A 24,979-nucleotide genomic window follows, 5' to 3' on the forward strand; every position below is an offset into this window, starting at 1 on the left:
GATACACGGTGGCCCCATGTTTTCTCTCAACAAGAACTATGGGGCCGATTGAGATCCAGGTCTAAATTCATCCCCGATTGTCCGGTTTGCGGCATGCATGAATATGCGCATGTGCAAACCTCCTGAGCGAGCACCTTAGGCAAGTTTCACAGAAACGCTGGGCGTACCCCTGCGAACACAGTGTGTGTCGGTGCCTCCTTAGGACCGGCGGCCCACCCCAAATCCATCCATCTCTGGCCAGGATAAAAAGTCAGTTTACACTGACTTTTATCTATGGAGGGGGGGGGGGGGGAAATAATTTGATGGTGAGCAAGTGGATGTGAAGCGTACACATGTGCCTTGATGGTTTTTGTTTTTTTTGACCGCGCTCTGATTGGTAAGCTGCTCCAATATAAAAGGTACTTCTGGGGTTTGGTGCTTGGAGCGCTAAAAATTTTTTAAAGGGGGTTTGTAATATGACTGGTCCGGGCGGGGGGGAGGAGGGTGAAGAATAAATGATAAAAATGAACATATAAAATAAATATAAATAAAAATATATACATAAAAATAAATAAACTGAACTTAAAAATAAATAAAGAGAAATATCAGTAAAATAAATAAATTAATAAAATATCAGTGTTTGATTTTTATTTATTAATTTTACTGATATTTCTCTTTATTTTTAAGTTCAGTTTATTTTTTTATTCTATATATATATTTTTTTTTTTAATTTATATTTATTTTATATGTTCTTTTTTATCATTTATTCTTCACCCTCCTCCCCCGCCCGGACCAGTCATATTACATACCCCCTTGAACATCCGCTTGTATGCTAATGCAGAGATTTGCATGGCGGGTGTGTGGGGGGGAGGGGGGGTGGTCTGGTGGGGGTGTTCTGAATGTGATACTATACGTGGATGCAGATGGGTAGGTGGAGCGGAGCCAAATTATTGTCTTACATCGGGTGCCGAAAATCCTAGATTTAGCCCTGCATATTGGCTACTTTTAACGCCATTCCCTAGTTGAGTTCCAGTAGCAGGCAGCGATTGGAGCCTGCAGATATCTATTAACTATTTCCATGTGCGTCCAGCTGTAGAACATTATACTGTCCCGCGCCCATCACGGGCGGCTGCCAGCACCACCAACATTATAACAAAGGAGTGACCGAAACTCTGCTGCTGGAAACGTCTTTCAGTTGCTGAAATGCTATAATTGTCCTGCTCTCATTTTATGATATGTAATTGCGAGGTTCCCGAACCTATAAGCAAGACAAATATTGCTGATACTACGAAGGGGAAAAGACATCCTTTCGGGACATAATTATCAGCAAGAGAAGGGGGGGGGGGGAATGTGCGTAACTAAAAGAGACAAGTAAAAGATAAAAAGCCCATCAACAGCGTAGGGTATATTATATACCACCCGGCAATTTATCCATCATCCTTTGAAAACATATTCATGCCTTTTGTACTCAGAGCTCTCTCAGAAAATCAGCTATGAAGCGCAACAATGAAAGACCTTGCAAGAAAAAGAGAAAAGACTGCCGCGCTTAGTGTTTTTATAGACTATCGGATTGAGCGTACAGGCAGACGCCTAAGCCCTCGCTCAGATCATCTGTCCCGGCTGTCAACGGGCGCTCCAATCTTGTGCCAAGATCAGCGTAGAATGGTACCGTCAGCTATTGGTGGAACTATATCATTTTTCTGGGAAGAAATATGAATTACATGTATTTGCACATTGGGGGTTTTGTCTGCTTACAGGGGACCTAGTAGACAGCTGTCATAGAGAACCGATGCAGATCGCAAGTTTATCCGTCTTCCGAATCAAAGGACTCTCAAGTCTAGATGTTTCTCCGCAGGTAGTCAGACACAGGACACAAGGTTGTCCCACCCTTTTATGTTTGCACCATATCAGCAGTCTATTGGCCATTGTATAACTTCTTTGGGGGACCAAGATGCCAAAAAGTGACCCTTAAATCAGCTTTTATTTGAAGCCAAACAATTTGGAAAGGCCACTTACAGCACCTGAAGTTCTAAAAGACATAGGACAAACTGTACAACACCCTATCCTAGTTACATGTATAGACTGCTGTACGTCTATTTAACCCCCTTTCTCCTCTACTGTTGGTGCACCTCTTATGCCCTATTCATATGGAGTGTCTGTGCTGAGCGATGCTGCTCACCACACAGCGATGCACCAGCGGTATATTGGGAGTGATCTTTCACAGCCAGTGTTCTCTGGTGACAGAACACTAGCAATGACAAGATTTATACTGCATGCACTGTATACTGTATCTAGTCAGGTGATGGTGACGTGCGGGAGACACCGAGAGATCTGTGCTTAATATTTAAGTGATCTAGTTGGCTGTTTTCTTGGACACTGGCGCACACACTGGTAAAATCATTTGAAGGCGAGTAAGTCGCGAATGGATTTGCAGCTCAGTGATCCTCGCTGTGCTTGCCACCTATTCTATTCGCTCTCTATGGGAGTCGTGGACCCTAGCGAGGGAGAGTAGCCCGTGTCAGTCAGGATCCCAAGTCGGGATTCCGACATCGGTGTTATAACTGTCGGAATCCCGACTGTCTGGAGGCCTTCCGGCACCAGAACCCTTGGTAACAAACTTTCCAACATTTACCCCCGAGTGAATCAAATAAGAGAGCTACAAGGTGCTATGGTGATACTTTGTAGGGATCTGACCACCACTTCCAAAAATCTGTACTAGCCCCCTCCCATGTTCTTACCCCTTTTGAATGTTGTGCACACATTGAATGCGCATTCCGCCCCAACGGGAAGGCCGATCTGCGTATGGCAGACACCATTGGTAAGGTGGCCTCATATTGAGTCTGCATTTAAAATAGAAATAAATCACACCCCTAACAAACAATGGAATTACAGCATTCGTCTTTGGTGAAAACTGGGCGTAACACAAGTGTAGACGCTCCTGTATAACTATACGCTTGTGTTATATTGTTTTCTGCAAGAGCAGATTTTCCCAAGCCTTTTCTTATTTTTTGCCCGATTTTAAAATAAATAGCATTTTTTGTTTTCATTTTTGCATTTAAAAAAAAAATGAAATATCACTTTAAATGTATTTTCTTCATCTGTCATCTTCTGCTACTTGCACGCTAAAAGGGCATGTACTGCTTTAAGCAATTAATGTTTCTTCCTTTTGCAAGAAAGTGACATGAAAGTTTAGAATTTACACTAGGGCAAGACAGTGGTAAACACGTTCCTTGTTTCTGCCTCTGGGTGCTGTCATTATTCCACTACTGTTTAACCCTTTCCTGACCGCGTCTTCCCTGGTGATCCTGAGATCTTCTCCTTTGTAATAATAGCGCAGTAACTTCCAAGTCTTTGAAAAAGCAGCCCGTTAACGTGGCGGCCATGTAAAATAGCCCTGCGCTTTATTTAAAAATAAATACGTATAATTATGAAATGCCATTCAGTCGTTTTACAAACTGCTGGGCTTTTATACCAGATGGCGAGTTTTAACATATTTTTTTTTGTCTTTTTTTTTTAAACTTTTTTACAGTTTCTAAATTTAAATATGCTACATCGATATGCTTAAATCAGATGGGTGAAATATTGATGATAAATGGTAATGCAAGTAGAGAGGGGTGTAGGGTCAGATTGGTAGGACTGACTTCCAAAAGTTAGGTACCAGTGGCCACTGGCTGCCTGCGGCACCAATGCCAATATTATTTAGGTCCGCTGTATTCTCGCTTAGGATCTTTTTCACAGTCAAATATCAACGCAATTTGTTAATTTGTTGACGGTTGATTTAGTAACTCCTCCTACTGCATAGAGGCCGGGCGCAAATCTAATATCATTTATTTCCTATACCTCCTGCGGCCTGAGACCCAAGGCGAAGGCTAAGAGAGCAGCCGCTACAAGGAGCTAAATGAAGACTGAATATATTGGTAACGTTATTCAACAAAACAGATATACTCGCAACAATACAGACATACTCCCAAGGCTCCCCGATTGTTATGGATACTATCCCAGCCCCAGCTATTATTTGTATGCTTGTTATCACTGTTATAATTCCTTTTTAGTCTTTATCTTGTATTACAGTACCTCTCTATGTGCCCGATTCATACCTGATCGCACAGCCGCGAATTCACACAATTCACTTTGGCTTCGGAATGTAAACGCTGTGCTAATTGATATTTACGGCTCACATCCATTCGGACCAGAGCGAAAATGTCCCAAAATTATCGTAACGGTCTCGCCATACATTTTTACACTGGTCACAACTCTTCGCACCCACCGCGTAGCCCCGGACTTATCTCTTGGCACCCACCGCGTAGCTCTGGACTTATCTCCTCGCACCCACTGCGTAGCCCCGGACTTACTTGGCGGCTGCAGTGAATACCGGCATATCCGGCCTTTTGCAGACGTCACACACCCTCCTCTAACAGGCTTTGGCACACCTGCATTTTTCCCGACACCCTCAGTATTGTTCTCGCAGCGCTCGCCGTGCTTTGGGCACGATGCCCCTCTGTGCTTGGTACACTATTATATTCTTTGAGCTGTGACTGTTTTTAGCCCACAAACTCTCCACCCACCCCCAGTCCCTATCCATACCCAGCAAGTTGGAATTAGACAAGTGTCCCTGCAAAAATTGCTTTCACTTTCTTTTAAGGAGTAATGTGTCTTACACGCTCGCGCGTCCCGTCAGCAGGGTGGCGGGAAGCAGTTTCCCTTCCCGTCTCCACTTCAGGGAGACTGGCAGGGCGAATGGGGGCTACGGGCAAAAAAGAGGAGCCGGCGCAGAGGGTGGCAGCGGTCTCTGTCAGAATGGGGAGCCCCCTTCTGGCGGATGACGCACAGTGGCGATTGACAATAGAATCGCCAGGAGCTGCTCCGTCTAGATATAGATTTTCCATTTATTCAGTTGCCGATTCCTTCTTTAGCAGTTTGTGAATGTCACCATTTCATTGGTTATTCACAAAATGCAGATTTGCAGTAAACCATTCAGCAACCTGCTTTGATGACTAGTGAGGGATGAATGAAGGAAGCCACTGTCTGGTTACTCCCGAGAGTTAATGGCCCTTTACAGTCTGTTAGTACATATCCTGCAATGAATAACATCATTTAGAACCCGAGTCCTGTAGTGAAGGTAATAGGAATGTCAGAGTCTATAAGGCATATGGCCCGTGTAGTAAATGGCTGTTTGTAAGCAATTAGCTTTTTGTCTTTATCAGCATAGGTAATTAGCAGAGTCATTCTAGTATTCAAAGGCATCAACTCAGCCAAGTATGTTGTTCTGTGATTACGTAACACCTGTCTGAGTTGATATAAACGCACATACCACGTCCCACCTGGTGTGGCCTAATCCCGTTTCGGCACCACCCCTCTAAGCGTTTAATTGCTGTTTTAGTAGATTCCATTTGATTAAACACCCTTGAGAGGTGCTTTGTCTAGGCTGCATGATCCTATAGCTGTAGTTACCTGCATTAGGGCCATCTGTATCCATAGCACACTCCCTGAGAGCTACAGGCACTGGCCTTTTTCGGAGTACTTAATCCTGCCAAAGGAGGTTTATCATACTTCTAAGTAGCACAAATGGAGGCGTTCCCCTTAGCAACCAATGAGATTCCGCCTGTTATCTACCTAGCACGGTCTATATATTGTCTTAAAATCTTTTTGGTTGGTATGGGCAATGTCTTCTATACTGTAGTTCTCTTTGGAAGGTCTGATCAGTCTTTAGAATGTGGCCAAAGAGTGCAGATCTGGTTACTCAGCAACGGACTATTGTCTACGGAACTTATTAGGGAAGGAGGGACCATGCCACAGACGCAACATCAGGGCAGGCTTATGGTGGGTATACTCTGGGCCAACCGCTGGATCCACTGATCTGACATTTGGAAAGACCATACACTCTACAGACCACCTGTATACACAGCACTGATCTATCTGCATATATACCGGCCATCGACTGTGCTGCAGGCTGATGCGATATACAGATGGAGCAGCTCTAATTAGATCCTGGTGATCGAATCACCAACTGACACCATCCGCCGGAAGGGGGCACGTGCGCACTTAACGCTCACACACCCTGTTCTGGCGGAGCCCTCCACCACCCGCTGCAGCTCCCCTGATGCCCCCAGCTCCCCCCCTAACCCTGCCTAACTCGCTGAAGCAGCGATGGGCAGGGAAAGTGATCCCCGCCACCATGTTTATGAGGACATGCGTGCGTGCGAGATGCTTGCGTGTCCCCGTCATATGGAGCGCCTCTCCGCCGGCGATCGCCAGCTAAGAGAATCTGGCGATTCTCACCGCTGGCTGAGAGGCGCTCCATCTGTACGCAGCTCTTGTAAAACACGGCTCCACCTGCATGTAGGTAGTATTCCGCTTCATACAGGATGATATGTGCGTATCGCTAGGTGTTTGCAGCACATACCCTAACACTATATCTCTATACAGCCAAGTGTAGTAATGTACCTTACAGGGAACACTATCTAAGCAATGAAGAAGAGAGCATATGAAAAGAGAAAGGCACATGGGCCATCTTCCCAAATGTAATTGATATAAAAATGTAACATTGCAAAATGATGTTGAATACTAAATGTACAATTCTCGCCTACTCTGGGTTATGCTACAGGCAGATTCCGTGATAATGGTCAGTGGTCCTAGCAAATGTTTGGGGGTTGGAGTTTCAGTTGTTTTGTAGCCATTCAAATGAAGTATTGTCATTCTGTAAATAGGTCATATCTAAAGAACGAAAGACAATCGTGCGAAGTGTTTGTTACAATGCACAAATGTAATTATGACTTCAATATTCCTAATATTGGGGCAGATGTATGAAGCCTTAACAAGAGATAATTGCAAGGGTGATAAAGAGAGATAAATGCCCAGCCAATCAGCTCCTTACTGATTTTTTTCAAACACAGCCTGTAACATGGCAGTTAGCAGGTGATTGGCTGGACATTTATCTCTCCTTATCACCCTTGGATTTATCTCTTGTTAAAGCTTAATACATCTGCCCCAATTGTCAGAAAACTGTGTCAGCTCAGGGCCTTCACCAGTGAACTGGAACCAGAGACTTGAAAAAAAAAAAAGGCTTTCTGTCGCTTATACAAAAAAAATATATTTTATTTAAATAATAAATAGTTCTGACCTGTGAACGGGCCTACATAAGGGGCGACACTGATCTGAGCAGTGAAGATGGCTCAGCACACAGTGTTGCACAGCAATGTGTCAGCGCTGAGCGATCTGTCAGGACCAGTGTTCTCCGTGAGGACGCTGGCTCTGACCGACGATTAAGTAACATCGCTATCGATATGGCCACTACACACAGAGCGGTGTGTGACATCACCGACGCACATGTGAAATGCATCCTTGGGACCAGGGATGCCATTGAAGACAAATACGCTGGTCACTGTGGCTTCCAGGGGACACTTTGGACGACGAGGGACCACCAAGGGACCAGGTGAGTATGTAAAAAAAAAAAAAAAGATAAATATATATTCTGAAATCCGGATTAATCCCTTGTCCAAAATGCTTGTGGTCCCGAGCGTTTCGGATAAGAGATACTCAACCGGTAATAGACCTTTTTGGGCTTCCGATTACCTGGAGAAGTTTTAACTTCTGAAACTTAATGGCAAAGCAACTAATTCCCTCCCATCATTCATTAGTTCCGTACCAAGTATTGCTGCACTTTTTATTTGTAATTAGTCAGGGGTTTTGCAGCCTATCGCCGCTGTTCCTTTAGTGGCTTAGATACAGGATTAAGGGCTCCGGTGCCTTATTGAAAGATTGTGAAGGCTCCAACAGAAGCATGTAAGGTTGGGGAACCCTGGCAGAAGCTCTTCAGAAACACAGTTTGAGATTTGGAGAACCTCTGAAGCAGAAAATTCAGCTTTGAAGCAGACAGTTTCAAACACAGATTTTAATATTTGAACATCATCTCTGCTTAACTAGGATTATGTGAGAATTTAATGAAATCGTATCCAAGGCAGAAGCTTTGTAAACCACCAGATTCCTTTTTTCGTGTTTTAAATATGAAGTGCATTTCCTTGCCCCGGTGAATTAGGTTCGGTGTGTGACGGTAACTCGCTCTGTAGGTTGCGGGACCCGAGACGGAATTGATTTAAGTGCACTGTAAATATACAAATCAAAAACTTTCTAACCGATAATTTTCAATAAAAGTCAAAGCGTGGGATTGGCGGCTTTTTCGTTCTCTTTTAAGTGGAAATGTTAGGGGGTTTGTTTTTATTAAAAAAATACAATCATTATTTTATATATTAAAAAGCTATAGCGTGATTTTATCGAGGATTAATCCCAATACTATATAATCAGGGTAAACGCAAAATAATCATTAGTCAGAACACCATATTATGGTACCCCCTATTGTACATCTCCCCCTTGTCCCCCTTCGTCCCAGCCACACTTAGCCCTTATGTTTTCCCACTAGAACCTACTGTTCTTTACTGTACACTAGTTAAAAGCCTGATAAAACGACAGCTTCTGCAATGTACTTTTACTTTGAGCTGTGACAGTTTTTCAACCACAAACTCACCCCAACCCAGTCCCTATCTGCTCCTACCTCCAATCTTTGTCTTCACAGCTCCCTCTCTCTCTATATCTAGCAAGTTTCAAGCCAGTTTCCCTGCAAAAATTGCTTTAACTTCCTGTTAAGTAGTAATTTGGTCTGACGAGTGTGTGTGTGTATGTGTATGCATATATAATATAAATATATATGTGTGTGTGTGTGTGTGTATAGCTAGTAAGCCCGCTCGAAGCTTATGCTTCGAAACCAGTGTCTAACTAATGCATGTCTAACTTTTGTCAATGTTTAATTAATGCATGTGTAACTTTTGTCAATGTCAGACTAATGCGTGTCTAACTTTTGGTAATGTCTAATGCATGTCTAACTTTTGGTAATGTCTAATGCATGTCTAACTTTTGTTAATGTCTAACTAATGCGTGTCTAACTTTTGTCAATGTCTTAGTTTTGCTGTGGACCTTTGTCTGTGAGCTATACCACACCCCACATACATTCTACGAGCATGGAGGGTAGTGTGTGTGTATAATGGTTTTTGCTTGCTCTTTTTCTCCCAATATCCCACCTAAAGTGACAGATGATCTTCAATCGTTTTACAAATCCTGTGCTGGACGCCCATTATTTTTCACGCACAAATGCACTGCGTTTAGACGTGTAAAGCAGCTAAACCCATGTAAACTATTGGGCGCGCTGCCGCCGAAAATGCAGTTGAAGTGCCCAAAGGTTGGATTATTTGCCACTAAGCACCTATCTGTTTACTGAAGAAGAAAGAGTTCCCATAGGAAACGGGTGTTGGGGAGAGACGGCTCATCTCCCTTGGTTTGCCACATTGCGGTGATGGGTGTGAAAGGGTTAATGCTCTAGAAAGACTTCCATGGTACAAATGACAAGATTTTGGGCAGAGGTGGTAGAGGGAGAGGTGACGGCAACGGGTGTGTCCCCAATTACAGTATAGCACAGCTGGGACCTGAGAGTGCTTAGCTGGGATCTCATGTAATGATCAGGTAGAGGAGATAAACAGATAGCCGCTCTGACAATGCTGTGCAGGTGTTACTGAGAAGACAGCGGATTACCTGCCTGATTGTGAAGGCAGCACACCTGGGAAACTCATTCATTTTATCTTTAGGAATGTGTAATTACATTATAGGGTATCACAGGCTGCAGAGTGTCTGTGTTGGGAAGCCTTTCTCACAGCATGTAATCCGCAAACCAATAGATGACTCATTAACTTGATCAGTAAATTTGCATTGAAATCACCGTAAACATTTCATAGGTATAACCTAAGTGACGTGGTAAAGATTTTTTGGGGACTTGTGATTACTGTGCAGATCAGGATAGTCTGATTCTAGAAATGGTATTTTATCTTTTACATGTATATAATACACAAGCCTGGCATCGTTGTATCATATAGTATATCTGTACCATCTGCTTGTAATCAGACCTAATTCGCGCACCTGTGAATTTTTCAGCCACAGGTGGTTACTTCCAACATGACACGTGGGCAGTGGCTAATGTGACAGTCTCAAATGGCTGGGACACAACCTGACTTTTGTGGTTTCCAAACAATGGCTTTGTTAAGGGCAAATATATATTAATTACCCAAGGATGGAATAAAGACATGTAGGCACAAGACCCCTCAAACTAAATGCCGACTATTACCCAGCCCCTTATGCGCTGGATGGGCAAATTTCTGAGCATATCTTCAAACTGGGAATATACTATCCAACATAATTACAATGCAGGAGCAACATCACAGCATATAACTGAAACTAAGGGGGAAATTTAATGGGATGAGAGATTTGGTAAGAAATCTCCAGGGTTTTTTTAAAGCGGCAATCATTTACACTGCAATACCAGTTTGATGTTGAATTGTAATTGATTGCCGCTTTAAAAAAATGTAGATTTCTTATAAAATTATTAAATTTCACCCTAAATCTTAACTCTTTAGGTGCCCATACACGTACTATTTGGGCCGAATTAACCCGACCCCAACGGATCGGTCTAAATCGGATGTGTTTGACATCCCATCCGACCTGATGTGCAGTCCCGTGCACATTGGGTCGGACCCTGGAGCTTGAACCACCTTCACATAAATTCTATCGGATCAGACCCATCATCGGCACATTGCTGATGCATACCTATGGGCAGGGAAGGTGAGCGTCGGGGTGGGCAGTGGCGGGTGCCGGGCAGCGGTGAGCAGCAGGTGATGGGAGGCAGGCCGGGAAGCGATAGCAGAATAAAAATAAAAACACTTTAAAAGGACTAGCCAGCTGCTCATTTTCTCTCAGCCAATCAATGGCCGGTCAGTCTTTTGACGTGTTTTTTTTTTTAATTCTGCTGCCAAATCACACTCGTGTACGTCTCGCTTTAAACTACTATTACCTTTATGGGTATTTAATATTGGGATATTGCTTATCTTATTATGAGCACAGTACCTATCAAGATCTGGGCGATAGATATACATTAAAAATGGTACTTATGTATTAGCAGGGCGCCAATTAGCATACGTACGGCACCGTCGGGAAATCACATCGCATGCGATTTTTTGAATGCAATGCGATTTTCCTATGTAATTTATTCACTGCTCTCTGTCCTTGGGTGGTGCGATGAAATCGCATCGCATCGGCTCACACCGCACTTAAAATCGCATGCGATTTATAGGGTGCGATGCCATTTAATGTACTATACACTTGTATGTCATACAATGGGATTTAGGCACCCCCCGCACTATCCACGCCACCCCGAAGCGTGCCGAGCGCAGCGGAACGCGTCCTCCTGACCTTTTCATACCCCCCACTATCCACGTCCGCGTGGAGTTGATTTTATATAGTGTGGTGAGCGCAGCGAGCCACCGAGCCCGAAGTGTGGCGAGCACAGCGGAATACATGTAACATAATCTGCTTCCCCTCGTGGGGCTCGCTGTGCTCCCCACACTATAAAATCAACTGGATAGTGGGGGTATGAAAAGGTCAGGAGGACGCGTTCTGCCGCCCCTTGCGGGGCTCGCTGCGCTCGCCACGTTTCGGGGGTGGCGTGGATAGTGTGGGGGGGGGGGGGACCCAAATACCATTGTATGTCATACAAGTGTATACTTAATTAAATGGCATCGCATCCTATGAAATTGCATGCGATCGCATGCAATTTTATGTGCGATCGCATGCGATCTCATCGCACCGCACCAGGCCAGAGAGCAGTGAATAAATTACATCGGAAAATTGCATTGCAATTTTCCTACGCAGATTCGCTCACTAAGCTATGTGCTTAATGGGCGCCCGGCAAATACATAAGTGTCTTAAAAACTCATTAGAATATATTGACCTCAATTGGTCGACCTGCTCAAAATGTCAACATTGAAAATGTAGACCGTACAAAAGGATGAACTTTTTAATCTTTTACCAATAATGCACACTAATATTTGAAATGGTTACCTGTGGTAATTAATTAATTGTAGCACTGGTGATATAATGTGTGATCGGTATGGTTTCAGAAATGAGGATCCTTAAATCCCGTGCTAAATGCAGAATGTTTTATTAACTTTTATATTACTATAAAAAAGCAGTATAGCGTTCTACTCCTTCACAAACTTCACCTTCTCTGCTGACATTACCGCCTGTCAGAAACTGGCGGGCGCACTGGGTCTATTATCCTTTGTAGGAGTCCACGACCACCATAGAGGGGGACTAGAACCGAGTGGCGAGTGAAGCGAGCCACTGTGTCCGAAAGGGTCAGCATTCCGGCAGCTGGGATACCGCTTTTGGGATTGTGACCTGCTGGGATCCCTGCAGCCGGGAAATCATACGAAATCCATTTACAAAAAAATACATTTTTGGACCCCAATAAGTGTACCATGTCCCCTCCCATGGCTCACTACTCTCGTCATGCTTTAACCCAGGTGCCTCGCTGTGGGCCATACCCTTTACTGCTCCCAATGGGAGTCCGCATGGATGGTAAAGTTTTAAAAAAAAGTACAAAAAAAAAATCTCAAAACACTCTTGTTGACCATAGCCCTTTTCTACCTATTGATTGTGTTGACCTTTTCACCATATGTAGGTAGACCTATTGACAGTGACCTAGACCTTGTCTGTTAGCCAGATACCCTTGTGTCAAGAATGAAAATCTTGGCTCCTCTGTAAGTAGTTTTTCAGGCTATATTACTCAGGCAATGGGATCTGGGGGGCGACGGGTAGAGGAGGCATTTGTGTTCAGTCCCCCATCCCCCCTTCCCCATTGACCTGGAATACACTATACACCGCTCTCCGTACATTCCCTGGCAGACGCTGTGCTATGTATGTGAAGGTAAGCCAATGAACCAGGCTAATGCTCATTGTCATCTAGTTCACACTAATTGCATTGCTCAACGCGCTAAAAGGAAAGCACAATAATTATAAGATAAGGTTAGAATTAAAACACATGCATAGAAAGTAGACATGTACTCTGTTATTCCCAACACTAATAAATGAAATAAACTTAATTACATTAATAAGGTGTTTAAAGATCACTTTTAATTTGCAGAACAATGCAGTTAGTCATATTGGGTTTGTATTAAATGTCTGGAGATTAAAGTCCCACAAAATACACTTAAATCTAGAAGCGAAATAATGGATAGACTTGAAACCAAATAAAATAAGTTGTTGCCGCTGAAATAAAGGAAAAATGGTAACTGCGCTTTATAGACACATAGCAGCTCATGTGTTGTAACTGTTACTCCGTGCCATGGTCAGACCTGGGAGCACTACAGTCCTCAACTTGTCAGCGCTTTCCCATAACTAAACATCGTCTAATAAATGTACAATAATCCGCTTGTATATGAGAGGCAGGGAAAGCGGAATTTAAATTTTAAAATATAGGGACTTTCCAACAACAAATTCCTTACAACTGTGACTGTCTCTGGTGATTTTGACAGTTGTCAGCTACATTATACTTTGTGTATATACACCTGTAACCATACAGATACATGCTAGTGCACAAAAGCACAGTACACGATATAGAGCGATACGCACACCGTAGTAATATAACCCAGCAAATCAGTGTCTCATAACAAGCTTGTTGCCTGTTCCCCCAGGTAGGGAGATTTTGAGTAAAGCCCAGATAACCCTTATACCAGCCTCCTTCAACTGCAGGTACCAATAACCTCTCAGGGTGAAGACCCAAAACAGGCCGTTACGGATGAAGCCCTCTATCCCTCTCCATTCATACTCCCAGAACCCTTAACCGGGTTTTATTAATGGAAAAATTGAGAAATAACCGAAGTTAATCCTGGACGCTTACCGCGGCTGCTGGTATTTAAAGGATCTGCTGCTTAAATGGAGTAGTCAGTTCCCAACAGAAACACATATGCAGTATACAGAAAGGGAAAGCAGCGCTCAACAATGAGAAGTGACAAGTGAATATGTAAAATACAATTTAAGGTACTCTTTACTTAGAAGGGCGCCCATCTCGGCCATCTCGGGCATTGAATGCACTAAAAAATCAGGTGCGATGCGACAGACGAGATGCCCGAGATTTCCCATAGGGAACAATGTTAAATTTCTCAATTGACCCGATTTTCCTGTTCAATGCCTCAATTGACCCAATTTTTCCATAGGAAACAATGTTAAATGGGCCACAGAGGCCAAATAGGCACCCTGAAGTGAATAATGGCCACCCGAATTGTTAACGCCACCCCACGATCAACGTCAACCCGAAGCGTGGCGAGCGCAGCGAGCCCGCGAGGGGCGGCGGTACGCGTCCTACGATCTTTTCATACCCCCACTATCCACGTCGGCGTGGAGTTGAGAATAGAAAGTGTGGCGAGCGCAGCGAGCCACCGAGCCCGAAGCGTGGCGAGCGGACGCGGATACCTTCACAGGTATCCGCGTCCCCTCGCGGGCTTCACAGCTGTCCGCGTACCCTCGCGGGGCTCGCTGCGCTCGCCACGCTTCAGGCTCGCTGCGCTCGCCACACTTTCTATTCTCAACTCCACGCCGACGTGGATAGTGGGGGTATGAAAAGGTCGTAGGACGCGTACCGCCGCCCCTCGCGGGCTCGCTGCGCTCGCCACGCATCGGGTTGACGTTGATCGTGGGGTGGTGTTAACAATTCGGGTGGCCATTTTACACTTCAGGGTGCCTATTTGGCCTCTGTGGCCCATTTAACATTGTTTCCTATGGAAAAATCGGGTCAATTGAGGCATTGAACAGGAAAATTGGGTCAATTGAGACATTTAACATTGTTCCCTATGGGAAATCTCGGGCATCTCGTCGGTTGATTGCACCCGATTTTTTAGTGCATTCAATGCCCGAGATGCCCGAGATTTTTTACTAACGATGCCCACGATCAAAATCGTGGGCGCCCTTCTAAGTAAAGAGTACCCAATTTAATATGACGCTACATATGTATAAATATAAAAATGCTCAGGACCATCACAAATCAATAAAAAATCCATAAATGTAAAACCTGCACTGGATCATAATGACAAAGGCCCCACTAGGTAAGAGCCAAAATGTCAAGAGATGGTACAGATGGAGCAGCTCTCAATGGAGCCGCAGTGCGTCGGCCGACAGAAGGCTGCGTGTGCGCACGAGACGCTCGCGCACCCCGTTTTGTCGGAGTCGTCCGCCGGTATCAGCTGCTCCCCCGCAGCTCCCCAGTCTGCCCCCACTCCGTGCCAGTCTCCCTGAAGCGGAGATGGGCAGGGAAGCCATTCCCCGCTGCATTGCTGACAGGGACGAAGTGCGCGAGGCGCTTGCGTGTCCCCGTCAGATGGCGCTCCTGTCAGGCGCTCCATCTGTATATCACACTGGTCGTCGCTGGAGGTAGGAATCTGGAGTGGCTTCTGATTGACCCAAAAGGCAAAGTCCTCACCAGAAACACGGCTTGGACATCCATGTGAGTGAAATAGTAGGAACGACTCTGTATGGTAGGTAAACGGTGTCCAGTGAGTGAGCAGGTGGAGGATAAACGGCATAAAGGTCCTTGTGGAACAATCCTGAGATCACACCAACGCGTTTCGCTGCCCAAAACTGGCAGCTTTATCAAGGTGACTGTCTGGGGCCAATAGTAAGATTTTTATACCCTGCATGGACATCACACCTAGGCCCTTATTCTGGTCGGTGCGGATATATCCGTGTGCGTTCGGCCCGCCAATGTTTTGTGTCTGCGCATGTGCAGAGGCGTCTCTGCGCATGTGCGAGCGGGGCGTACGGCTAAATCCCGCATGATATGTGAACACTCCGAACAGGGGGTGGAGAGGGGCGTGAAGGGCTATTTGGGCTCATTACCATATGCATACGCCCCGCGTTTCATGGGCGTTCCCATGCAAACGCTGGCCGTACGTATGGTAAAGCGGTAGGGGGCGGACATATGACATCGCCGGATGTCAGCTGCCCGCCCAGATCCCTGCTTTTGCACGGAAAAATGTCCGTGTGGTCTGAGGTTGCGGGAGCTGGTGGAGCACTCGGTCCTGCATTCGATGGTCTGCGACCATCGAATGATGGGGGAGGTTCCCGAGATGGAGGAGGCGTATTCCGTGAAAAATACACGTGCGGTCCGTTCGGCCAGCTTCTTACCGCGTACGGACGGAGTTTGCGATCCGTATGGAAGGCGGGGTTTCGCACGCACGGTCCTGGCCGCATAATCGGATCCGGCCGCACCGATCAGAATAAGGGCCCTAATGCAGTATGAGCTGGGGCCCTTGCCGTGCACGTTAGGCGTCACATATATGTACCACAGAAGAATGTGCACAACAACCTAATTAATACCAGGCTCCAGTTTAAAAAAAAAAAATCTAAATAGATTTGCAAAGTGTTCTATCCTTCATGGAACCATAGCGGTGGCAATGTGGGCCAGGGAATCTTTGTGTACAGTATAAGAATGTTACCAAACAATAATAGATGTTGCGTCAAAGCCGTTCGTTATTTGCAGAAAAGACTGTTACTAAACAGCATTCATCAGCCTATAACTAAGGAAATATTTCCGGCATGAAACAAACATCATATTTTATTCCTCTGAGATACAATTAAATAAGCTGTTACGCTCTTTAAAATAATAGATTACTTTAACGACCTATTCCTCCTCTGCACCCGTCTAATGCATGGGTAGCACGTTCGCTATTGTTGCTGCTTGGGTAATCTTTGAAAGCTTAAATACCATAAATTTTGACTCATCTCTTATGAAAATGGTTATGTATTAATCAAAATAGGAGCCTGGATTTAGCTTTGCATTCAGGCAAGACATTTATAACTGCATAGTACTAAGGAGGCATTTAATTATAAAATACAAATACAAAAGGCTTCCCCTGATCATTACATGTTATCTGCTGCAGACGAGTCATGCGGTGATTCATAAGAGGCTATTAGTTGGCTTTGTATTTGATGAACGTTGCTAATGTTTGTGTGTGAGCCATAGGTCATGATGCTTTTTATTTAACTATAGGAACTTCAGCTGGGATTTTTTTTTTTTACTTTTTCTTAAGTGCGTGAGCGAAATCTCTGTATTTCTTGAATACAAGAATAAGACTTAACGGGGCCTACGCACATAGCGAGGCACGGGCCTAGGGGTGGCACCTATTATGGGTTTTGACCAGGAAAGGTTCCTCCACCCCATGCTGCTCACCGTCCCCGGGATGCTGCTCCTGCTGTGGCATAGAGCTACGCACAGGGTAGGGTCCAACACTGGAAGCCACCGCAGGCCCGGATGACCCCCATCTGCACCAACCCTCCTAAAGCCCAGGATTCTCACCAGTGCACAACCCCCCGTAGACCGCCCCGCCCACCCACTCGTTGAGTCACCCCTGGCCCCGCTCAATGTCCCGGGGACCTGGTCAGGCTGGCAGAGGGAGCCATGTGTGCTGGGCTGCAGCAGGAAGGATGGCCAAAAGTGTTGTGCCCCTAATTCTGACCCTGGTGCAGTTTCTTGCTAAACTATCTGACTAGATATTAGAAGCATACTTGAAATGTCTAGCCCAGCGATAGCGACGCGAAGGGACGTGCATCGCTATCGCTATGGGTTCAACACACACAGCGATTTGTGCTTTGTTTCTAAGAGATCTCGTCAGATCGCTTTGAGAAAATAGGCCAAAATCACTCCGTGTGTAGGACCCATAAGGGGTATATTTACATAAAGATGATATTTATTTATTTTCAATTGATGGAAGATCATCTAAATTGTTAAAATGGAATGAAAAAAAAAATCTATAAGTAAATGTGTGCATTCAGCCCCTGAGACCAACTTTGGTTTTCTGCGGCTTTTTAGGGGAGGGATCCCGTGTTCAGGACGTTTCTTCCTTTCCTTACTCAGGTGGTCAATGTTTGCCAAACGTGCATCCAACGTGCTCCTTTGCACACAAGTGGCGGTACAGATATGCAAATTATACAACTCCCAGATGCAGCAAGATTCACGCACAGCTGCTATGTACTAATTCGCAACGTCTACTGCATTAATGCATGTGTCTGAATCAGGCCCTTATAGTAAATCCCTGCAGACAGAATTAGCAAGCGGCTGTAATACAATTAGTGGAGGTTAATTTTTATTTCTTAGAAATAGTTCTGTTTCTTGAAGGAGCTTTTTTTAACATATTGCAGAAACATTGGCCTCATGTCCATGGAGTCTCTCTTGCCACCTTTCACAATTGTAGGAACCTGATGAGGAAGCATTGGCCCTTATTCTGGTTCACTCGCAAAAGCAAATTCCTTCTGAAATGGTCAAAACCATGTGCACTGCAGGGGGGCAGATGTAAAATGTGCAGAGAAAATTAGATTTGGACAAGTAATTTTGTTTCTGTGCATGGAAAATACTGACTGCTTTATTTTTACACTGTAATATAGATATCAGTTTGAAATAAAACCCCACCCAAATCTAATTCTCTCTGCACAAGTTACATCTTCCCCACCTGCAGTGCACATGGTTTTGAGAAGGAATTTGCCTTTGTGAGTGAACCAGAATAAGGGCCTTAGGCCTTTTTTGCCTGGCTGCGAAATGTATCTTGCGTGGAATTACAGTTATCGTTCTCCATTCTTACACAGTACCCTTGATCTAGAACGCCTCCTATCACTGCCTCAGAGGTTATTCTGGGATGAACGAACCAGGCTTCCTTGTATGCATATAGGGGACATCTAGAACACCCTCAACCCTGTTACTGCGCCAAAGCTGCTAATAAGTCATTATCTCATTTGCAGTTTAATAAAATCCTTCCTTTTCTTTCAGAACCTTCCAGAACCCCTTACAGATGAAATTCCTAAGCGGGATGACCCAAAAACTGGAAGAGAGGGTCCTGGATTGGGAGATGACACCATGAAAATAGCTTGGCGCTATCAAAACTTGCCCAAAATGGAGGTGATTTTTTTCTGCTATTATTATTATTATTGTTGTTATTATTATTGTTATTTATGATTATTATTAATTTTTTTAAATACTTTTATTTAAATTCTGAATACAAATTTTAAATCTTAAATGAGTAATAAGAATATTCTAAACAAGTTAAACAAATAAAAATGTATCAATGAAACATTTGCAAATAAAAATATAAAAACTTTGATGATGCAACCGTCAAAATAAACAATAATGGCTACAACATCAACATATTCAGCACTGCTTTACATAGCTATATCTTCATTAAAATTACTTTCATTACCTGTTCAAGGTATATATTGCATTTAAATGTCAATGGGCCTGATTCGAGGCGGCGCACGGTCCCTATTTGTTCAAGCTCAAAAAAATAGATATTCAAAAATAAGGCAAACAAGATTAACAAGGTTTCTATCTTTTAGATCAGGCCGCATCGCGTGTCACTGCGCACGTCCGCTTCTCCGAGATATTCTTGTTCTGTAAACAACTCTCATTAAAGGCCCGTACACACGGGGCGTTTTCAGTCCTGTTTCTACATAATCTGACTAGGTCACTTAAACACAGATCGCTCCGTGTGTATGCCTCCGATCTATGTTGATGCGCTGTCCTGCGTGGCGCTATTGACTAGACTGCATGCCGTCAAAATCTAGTCAGATCACCGGTGTTCTCACCGCTGGTCAGCACAAATAGTTAATCAAACATCGCTGGTACATCGCATGTGTGTCAGCGTTGCGTGCTTAAGTACATCGCTCAGCACGGGGCTAAAGTCCCCTAGTGTGTACTGGACTTTAGGGCCAGATTCTGTTTTAGTAATAAAGATATAGCACGTAACTATGCACCTTGGTAATACCATGCTGTGCTGTAGATGGGGCAGATGTAACATGCAGACAGAATTGTGGTGTGTCCAAACTCCGATTCATATTGCAGTGTCACCATAATGCAGAATTATCCAGTATTTACATGCAGAAATCTAATGGATGACAACCATGTATTTACACCCCTTGCAGTGCAACTAGGGATGGGAATCCCAGGGCATTTTTTTTTTATCCTGGGTTCGATGCAGCAGCCGTGAGCCTAGTGACGGTGGTCGGGAGCCAGGCGGTTGGTTGCTAGGTGTTGATGTGGAGGTTGGGGGCTGGGCGGTGATGCAGCGGTGGTGGTGTTGTGGCGGATGGGCATGGAGTGGAAGACAGGCGGCGTCTGAGCTGGTCTCACAGCGCTGCCCAGCACTACATTTGCGCATGCGGATTCCATGATTGGAAGCTCCACTCCCAGGATTCAAATCCTATTGTTTTTAGGGCCAAATCCTGGTATCCCGCCAATCCCGATACCAAGATTGACCACCCTAAGTGCAACATGGTAATGTGGCCCAATCTGGTAGCCGGTCGGGGCACCTGCGCAGCCCATAAGGGTCAGCGTGTATAATTCGCCCTACTGATTGTGACATCGGCCGCACAGCACATGTGAAAGATTCCAATCATATCTTGGCTGAGGCCTACTGTGTTTTAAGGGCCTGTACATGCTGTAAGCTATACTCCAGTCTAAAACCGCCTAATTGACTGTCAAAAATTGCAACACGTGTGTCATCTATACATTCGTAACAGGGGGAAAGAGAACATACCCTAGAGGGCAAGCTAACTATGAGTTGTCAGTCATCGTATGTATGTGACTGCTAAACTGCAGTGCTACTGGATTAGAGAGGCATCTGCCATAAGTGTCCTCACCGTGATAAGCGCTTCTCCTATGTATATCCCAGTACATTAAATATACAGACGCCAGTTCTGATCATTCCAGTGCAAATCAGACTTTATAATGTATAATTGTTTGCTATGGCCTTAAGATTATTAGTACTACTTACACCTTGTTATTAAATAAGCTTTATCGCAGCCTCGATTTTATCCCTCGGGGTCATTGACCCCTTGGTCAGAGCCTATGAAATAACTGAGTGAGACGCTGGTAGTGTCATTGTTACATTGTTGAAGTTGGGATTGACACTTGAGCAGTTGCCCCTGGGCCCGCGGGTCTGGTAACAGGCCCGTGGAATGGATAAGTGATACACTTCAGGTGAGGTGATACAAAGTTCATCATCTAAATGTGTCAGGCTTCAGGTATCATTGGGATTTGCAGGAGGAGACACCAGGGAGGCTGTTAGTAACATGAGAGGATGTGGTGCAAGAAAGGTCAAGCTGCTCAGCACGGAGATTAGAGTATGTATGACGAGGAGCACAGTAATTAAACAAGGGAACTAAGCAGTAATACAAAGGCCCTTGGTTGGACACTTGATGCTTCATTAATGAGACTGCTGAGTCATAGAGAACTCAATTCAAAATGAGCTTCGTAGGACGAGTTAAATACTGGTTGCTGTGTGACGTTCTAGCTTGCAGATTTCATATATATATATATATATATATATATATATATATATATATATATATATATATATATATATATATATATAAAAAATCTAGCTGTCCGCCAAAGACTTCTCATGGACCGTTGTTACCATAGCTTCACCTGCAGCGTAAATGAAGGCACTACATTCCATAACCATTGTAGTGTAACAATGATAGTAAATCAAACACAATTGTTATTATTTTGCCTCCTTTTAAAGTGAAGGCTCCCATACACTAGTGAGATTTGGTCCAATTTGAACCAATCCAATGGTACAAGCCATACAAATGAATGGGTCATATTTATACAGGTCTCCACTAATACATAAAGTTTTATTTAATAAGGAGTTCTATTGCAGATGGGATGTTGCTATGTGTAACCAATCAGATTCTATTATCTTCTAGAAGGTGCTAAATAATACCCCTTTTACTCCAAAAATTCCGGATTCGACCCGGCATTTGTAACAAAAATCCATGCCATCCATGGAGATGACATCCCAGCCGAGCACCAAGGTAAGCTGCTGGGAAGCCCCCGCGCACCCCCCTCCCCCCCGCACCACAGCCGTCGTCCAGGAGGTGATGCACAGGCATCCAATCACCTCCTCTGCTGTCTGCAGAATATAGCATGTAGCAGTGGAGGCTGTGTGCGCCCCCCCGTCCCCCCATCCCGTTCATGTAAATACCCGTTTACACCGCCCTCTACCCAGGTCCTAGCCGTTTTCTATCCAGGTCATGACCTGGGTAGAAGTCCCGTGTAAAGGGACACGGCGTGGCCCATTTACACCGCCACTGACCCGGGTCTGACCTGCCGATGACCCGGGTTTTTGCAGCTGTATAAAAGGGGCATAAATAAGAAGTAGTATCCGATTGGATGCTACGGACAATATACCATCTTCAATAGAATGTCCGTCTTCGTAAATAAACCCCTGAAGAATGCAGCCTGTTGATTTACTTGGAAATAATGAACACTTTGTACCCTAGTGATGTCACGGTCCCAGCTGATTTGATGATGCATCGGAAATGTGCACGTTAGATGTGGAATACTTTCACTCCGGGGAAATGCATTGTTTCAGCTTAATTATGAATATACAGCTGAGTAGCCGGCAGAGCTTATCATAAACACTGTGTGTATTATCAGCCTGACCTGGAGTCGCATGGATCCCAGCACTGAATTCAAACAGCGAAGGTGCCAGAATGGCTTTTTCAGGTCGAGAATCCCTTCTCCAAAATGCTCGGGACCAGAAGATTTTTGGATAACGGATTATTCCGTATTTCAGAGTATTTTTATATTTCAATGAGGTATCTTGAGGACGGGACCCAGGTGTAAACACAAAATGCATTTAAGTTGTTTAAACACATCAAACACATGAAATGCACACACATATAGTTTATGTGCATGAGACAAGGTTTCCAAACAGGAAACAACGTTTGTGTACAATCTCAGGCACTGAATATGAATGCCAAGCAATTATTTTCTTGCACATATTTAGTGCCAGTTACATATAATGTCCCCAGTAGTGCCAGTCACATATCATGTCCCCAGTAGGGTTAGTTACATATCATGTCCCAGTAGTGTCGGTTACATATCATGGCCCCAGTAGTGCCAGTTACATATCATGGCCCCAGTAGTGACGGTTACATATCATGGCCCCAGTAGTGCCGGTTACATATCATGTCCCCAGTAGTGCCAGTTACATATCATGTTCCCAGTAGGGCCAGTTACATATCATGTCCCCAGTAGTGCCAGTTACATATCATGTCCCCAGTAGTGCCAGTTACATATCATGTCCCCAGTAGGGCCAGTTACATATCATGGCCCCAGTAGGGCCAGTTACATATCATGGCCCCAGTAGTGCCGGTTAAATTATCATGGCCCCAGTAGTGCCGGTTAAATTATCATGGCCCCAGTAGTGTCGGTTAAATTATCATGGCCCCAGTAGTGCCGGTTAAATTATCATGGCCCCAGTAGTGCCGGTTAAATTATCATGGCCCCAGTAGTGCCGGTTAAATTATCATGGCCCCAGTAGTGCCGGTTAAATTATCATGGCCCCAGTAGTGCCGGTTAAATTATCATGGCCCCAGTAGTGTCGGTTAAATTATCATGGCCCCAGTAGTGCCGGTTAAATTATCATGGCCCCAGTAGTGCCGGTTAAATTATCATGGCCCCAGTAGTGCCGGTTAAATTATCATGGCCCCAGTAGTGCCAGTTATATATCATGGCCCCAGTAGTGCCAGATACAGATGTCCCCAGTAGTGCCGGTTACATATCATGACCCGAGTAGTGCCGGTTACATATCATGGCCCCAGTAGTGCCGGTTACATATCATGGCCCCAGTAGTGCCGGTTACATATCATGGCCCCAGTAGTGCCGGTTAAATTATCATGGCCCCAGTAGTGCCGGTTAAATTATCATGGCCCCAGTAGTGCCAGATACAGATGTCCCCAGTAGTGCCGGTTAAATTATCATGGCCCCAGTAGTGCCAGTTATATATCATGGCCCCAGTAGTGCCAGATACAGATGTCCCCAGTAGTGCCAGTTAAATATCATGACCCGAGTAGTGCCGGTTACATATCATGGCCCCAGTAGTGCTGGTTACATATCATGGCCCCAGTAGTGCCGGTTAAATTATCATGGCCCCAGTAGTGCCAGTTATATATCATGGTCCCAGTAGTGCCAGATACAGATATCCCCAGTAGTGCCAGTTACATATCATGGTCCCAGTAGTGCCAGTTATATATCATGTTCCCAGTATTGCCAGATACAGATGTCCCCAGTAGTGCCAGTTACATATCATGACCCGAGTAGTGCCGTTTACATATCATGGTCCCAGTAGTGCTCCTTACATTATCATGGCCCCAGTACTGGCGGTTACATTATCATGGCCCCAGTAGTGGTGGTTACATTATCATGGCCCCAGTAGTGGCGGTTACATTATCATGGCCCCAGTAGTGGCGGTTACATTATCATGGCCCCAGTAGTGGCGGTTAAATTATCATGGCCCCAGTAGTGGCGGTTAAATTATCATGGCCCCAGTAGTGGCGGTTAAATTATCATGGCCCCAGTAGTGGCGGTTAAATTATCATGGCCCCAGTAGTGCCGGTTAAATTATCATGGCCCCAGTAGTGCCGGTTACATATCATGGCCCCAGTAGTGCCAGTTACATATGTCCCCAGTAGTGCCGGTTACATATCATGGCCCCAGTAGTGCCGGTTACATATCATGGCCCCAGTAGTGCCGGTTAAATTATCATGGCCCCAGTAGTGCCGGTTAAATTATCATGGCCCCAGTAGTGCCGGTTAAATTATCATGGCCCCAGTAGTGCCAGTTTTATATCATGTTCCCAGTATTGCCAGATACAGATGTCCCCAGTAGTGCCAGTTACATATCATGACCCGAGTAGTGCCAGTTACATATCATGGTCCCAGTAGTGCCAGTTACATTATCATGGCCCCAGTAGTGCCGGTTACATTATCATGGCCCCAGTAGTTGCGGTTACATTATCATGGCCCCAGTAGTGGCGGTTACATTATCATGGCTCCAGTAGTTTCTAATACATTATCATGGCCCCAGTAGTGGCGGTTACATTAGCATGGCCCCAGTAGTGCCAGCTACATAGCATGGCCCCAGTAGTGCCGGCTACATATCATGGCCCCAGTAGTGCCGGCAACATATCATGGCCCCAGTAGGGCCGGCTACATATCATGACCCCAGTAGTGCCGGCTACATATCATGGCCCCAGTAGTGCCGGCTACATATCATGGCCCCAGTAGTGCCGGCAAC

General features: G+C 44.8%; 1 protein-coding gene across 2 annotated transcripts in view; it reads left to right on the plus strand.

Annotated features, from left to right (window-relative positions):
- ELP4 (elongator acetyltransferase complex subunit 4) overlaps window positions 1-24,979 on the plus strand; it is a 289,757-nt gene that overhangs the window by 79,516 nt on the left and 185,262 nt on the right. For both annotated transcript variants that reach the window (XM_083164259.1, XM_083164260.1), the window contains exon 4: window positions 18,668-18,796. In XM_083164259.1, coding sequence (XP_083020385.1) covers window positions 18,668-18,796 — 129 coding nt within the window. The remainder of the gene's footprint in view (window positions 1-18,667; window positions 18,797-24,979) is intronic.

This window comes from Crinia signifera, chromosome 11 (genome assembly GCF_055691185.1).
Source record: "Crinia signifera chromosome 11, ASM5569118v1, whole genome shotgun sequence".
NCBI classification, from domain to species: Eukaryota; Metazoa; Chordata; class Amphibia; order Anura; family Myobatrachidae; genus Crinia; species Crinia signifera.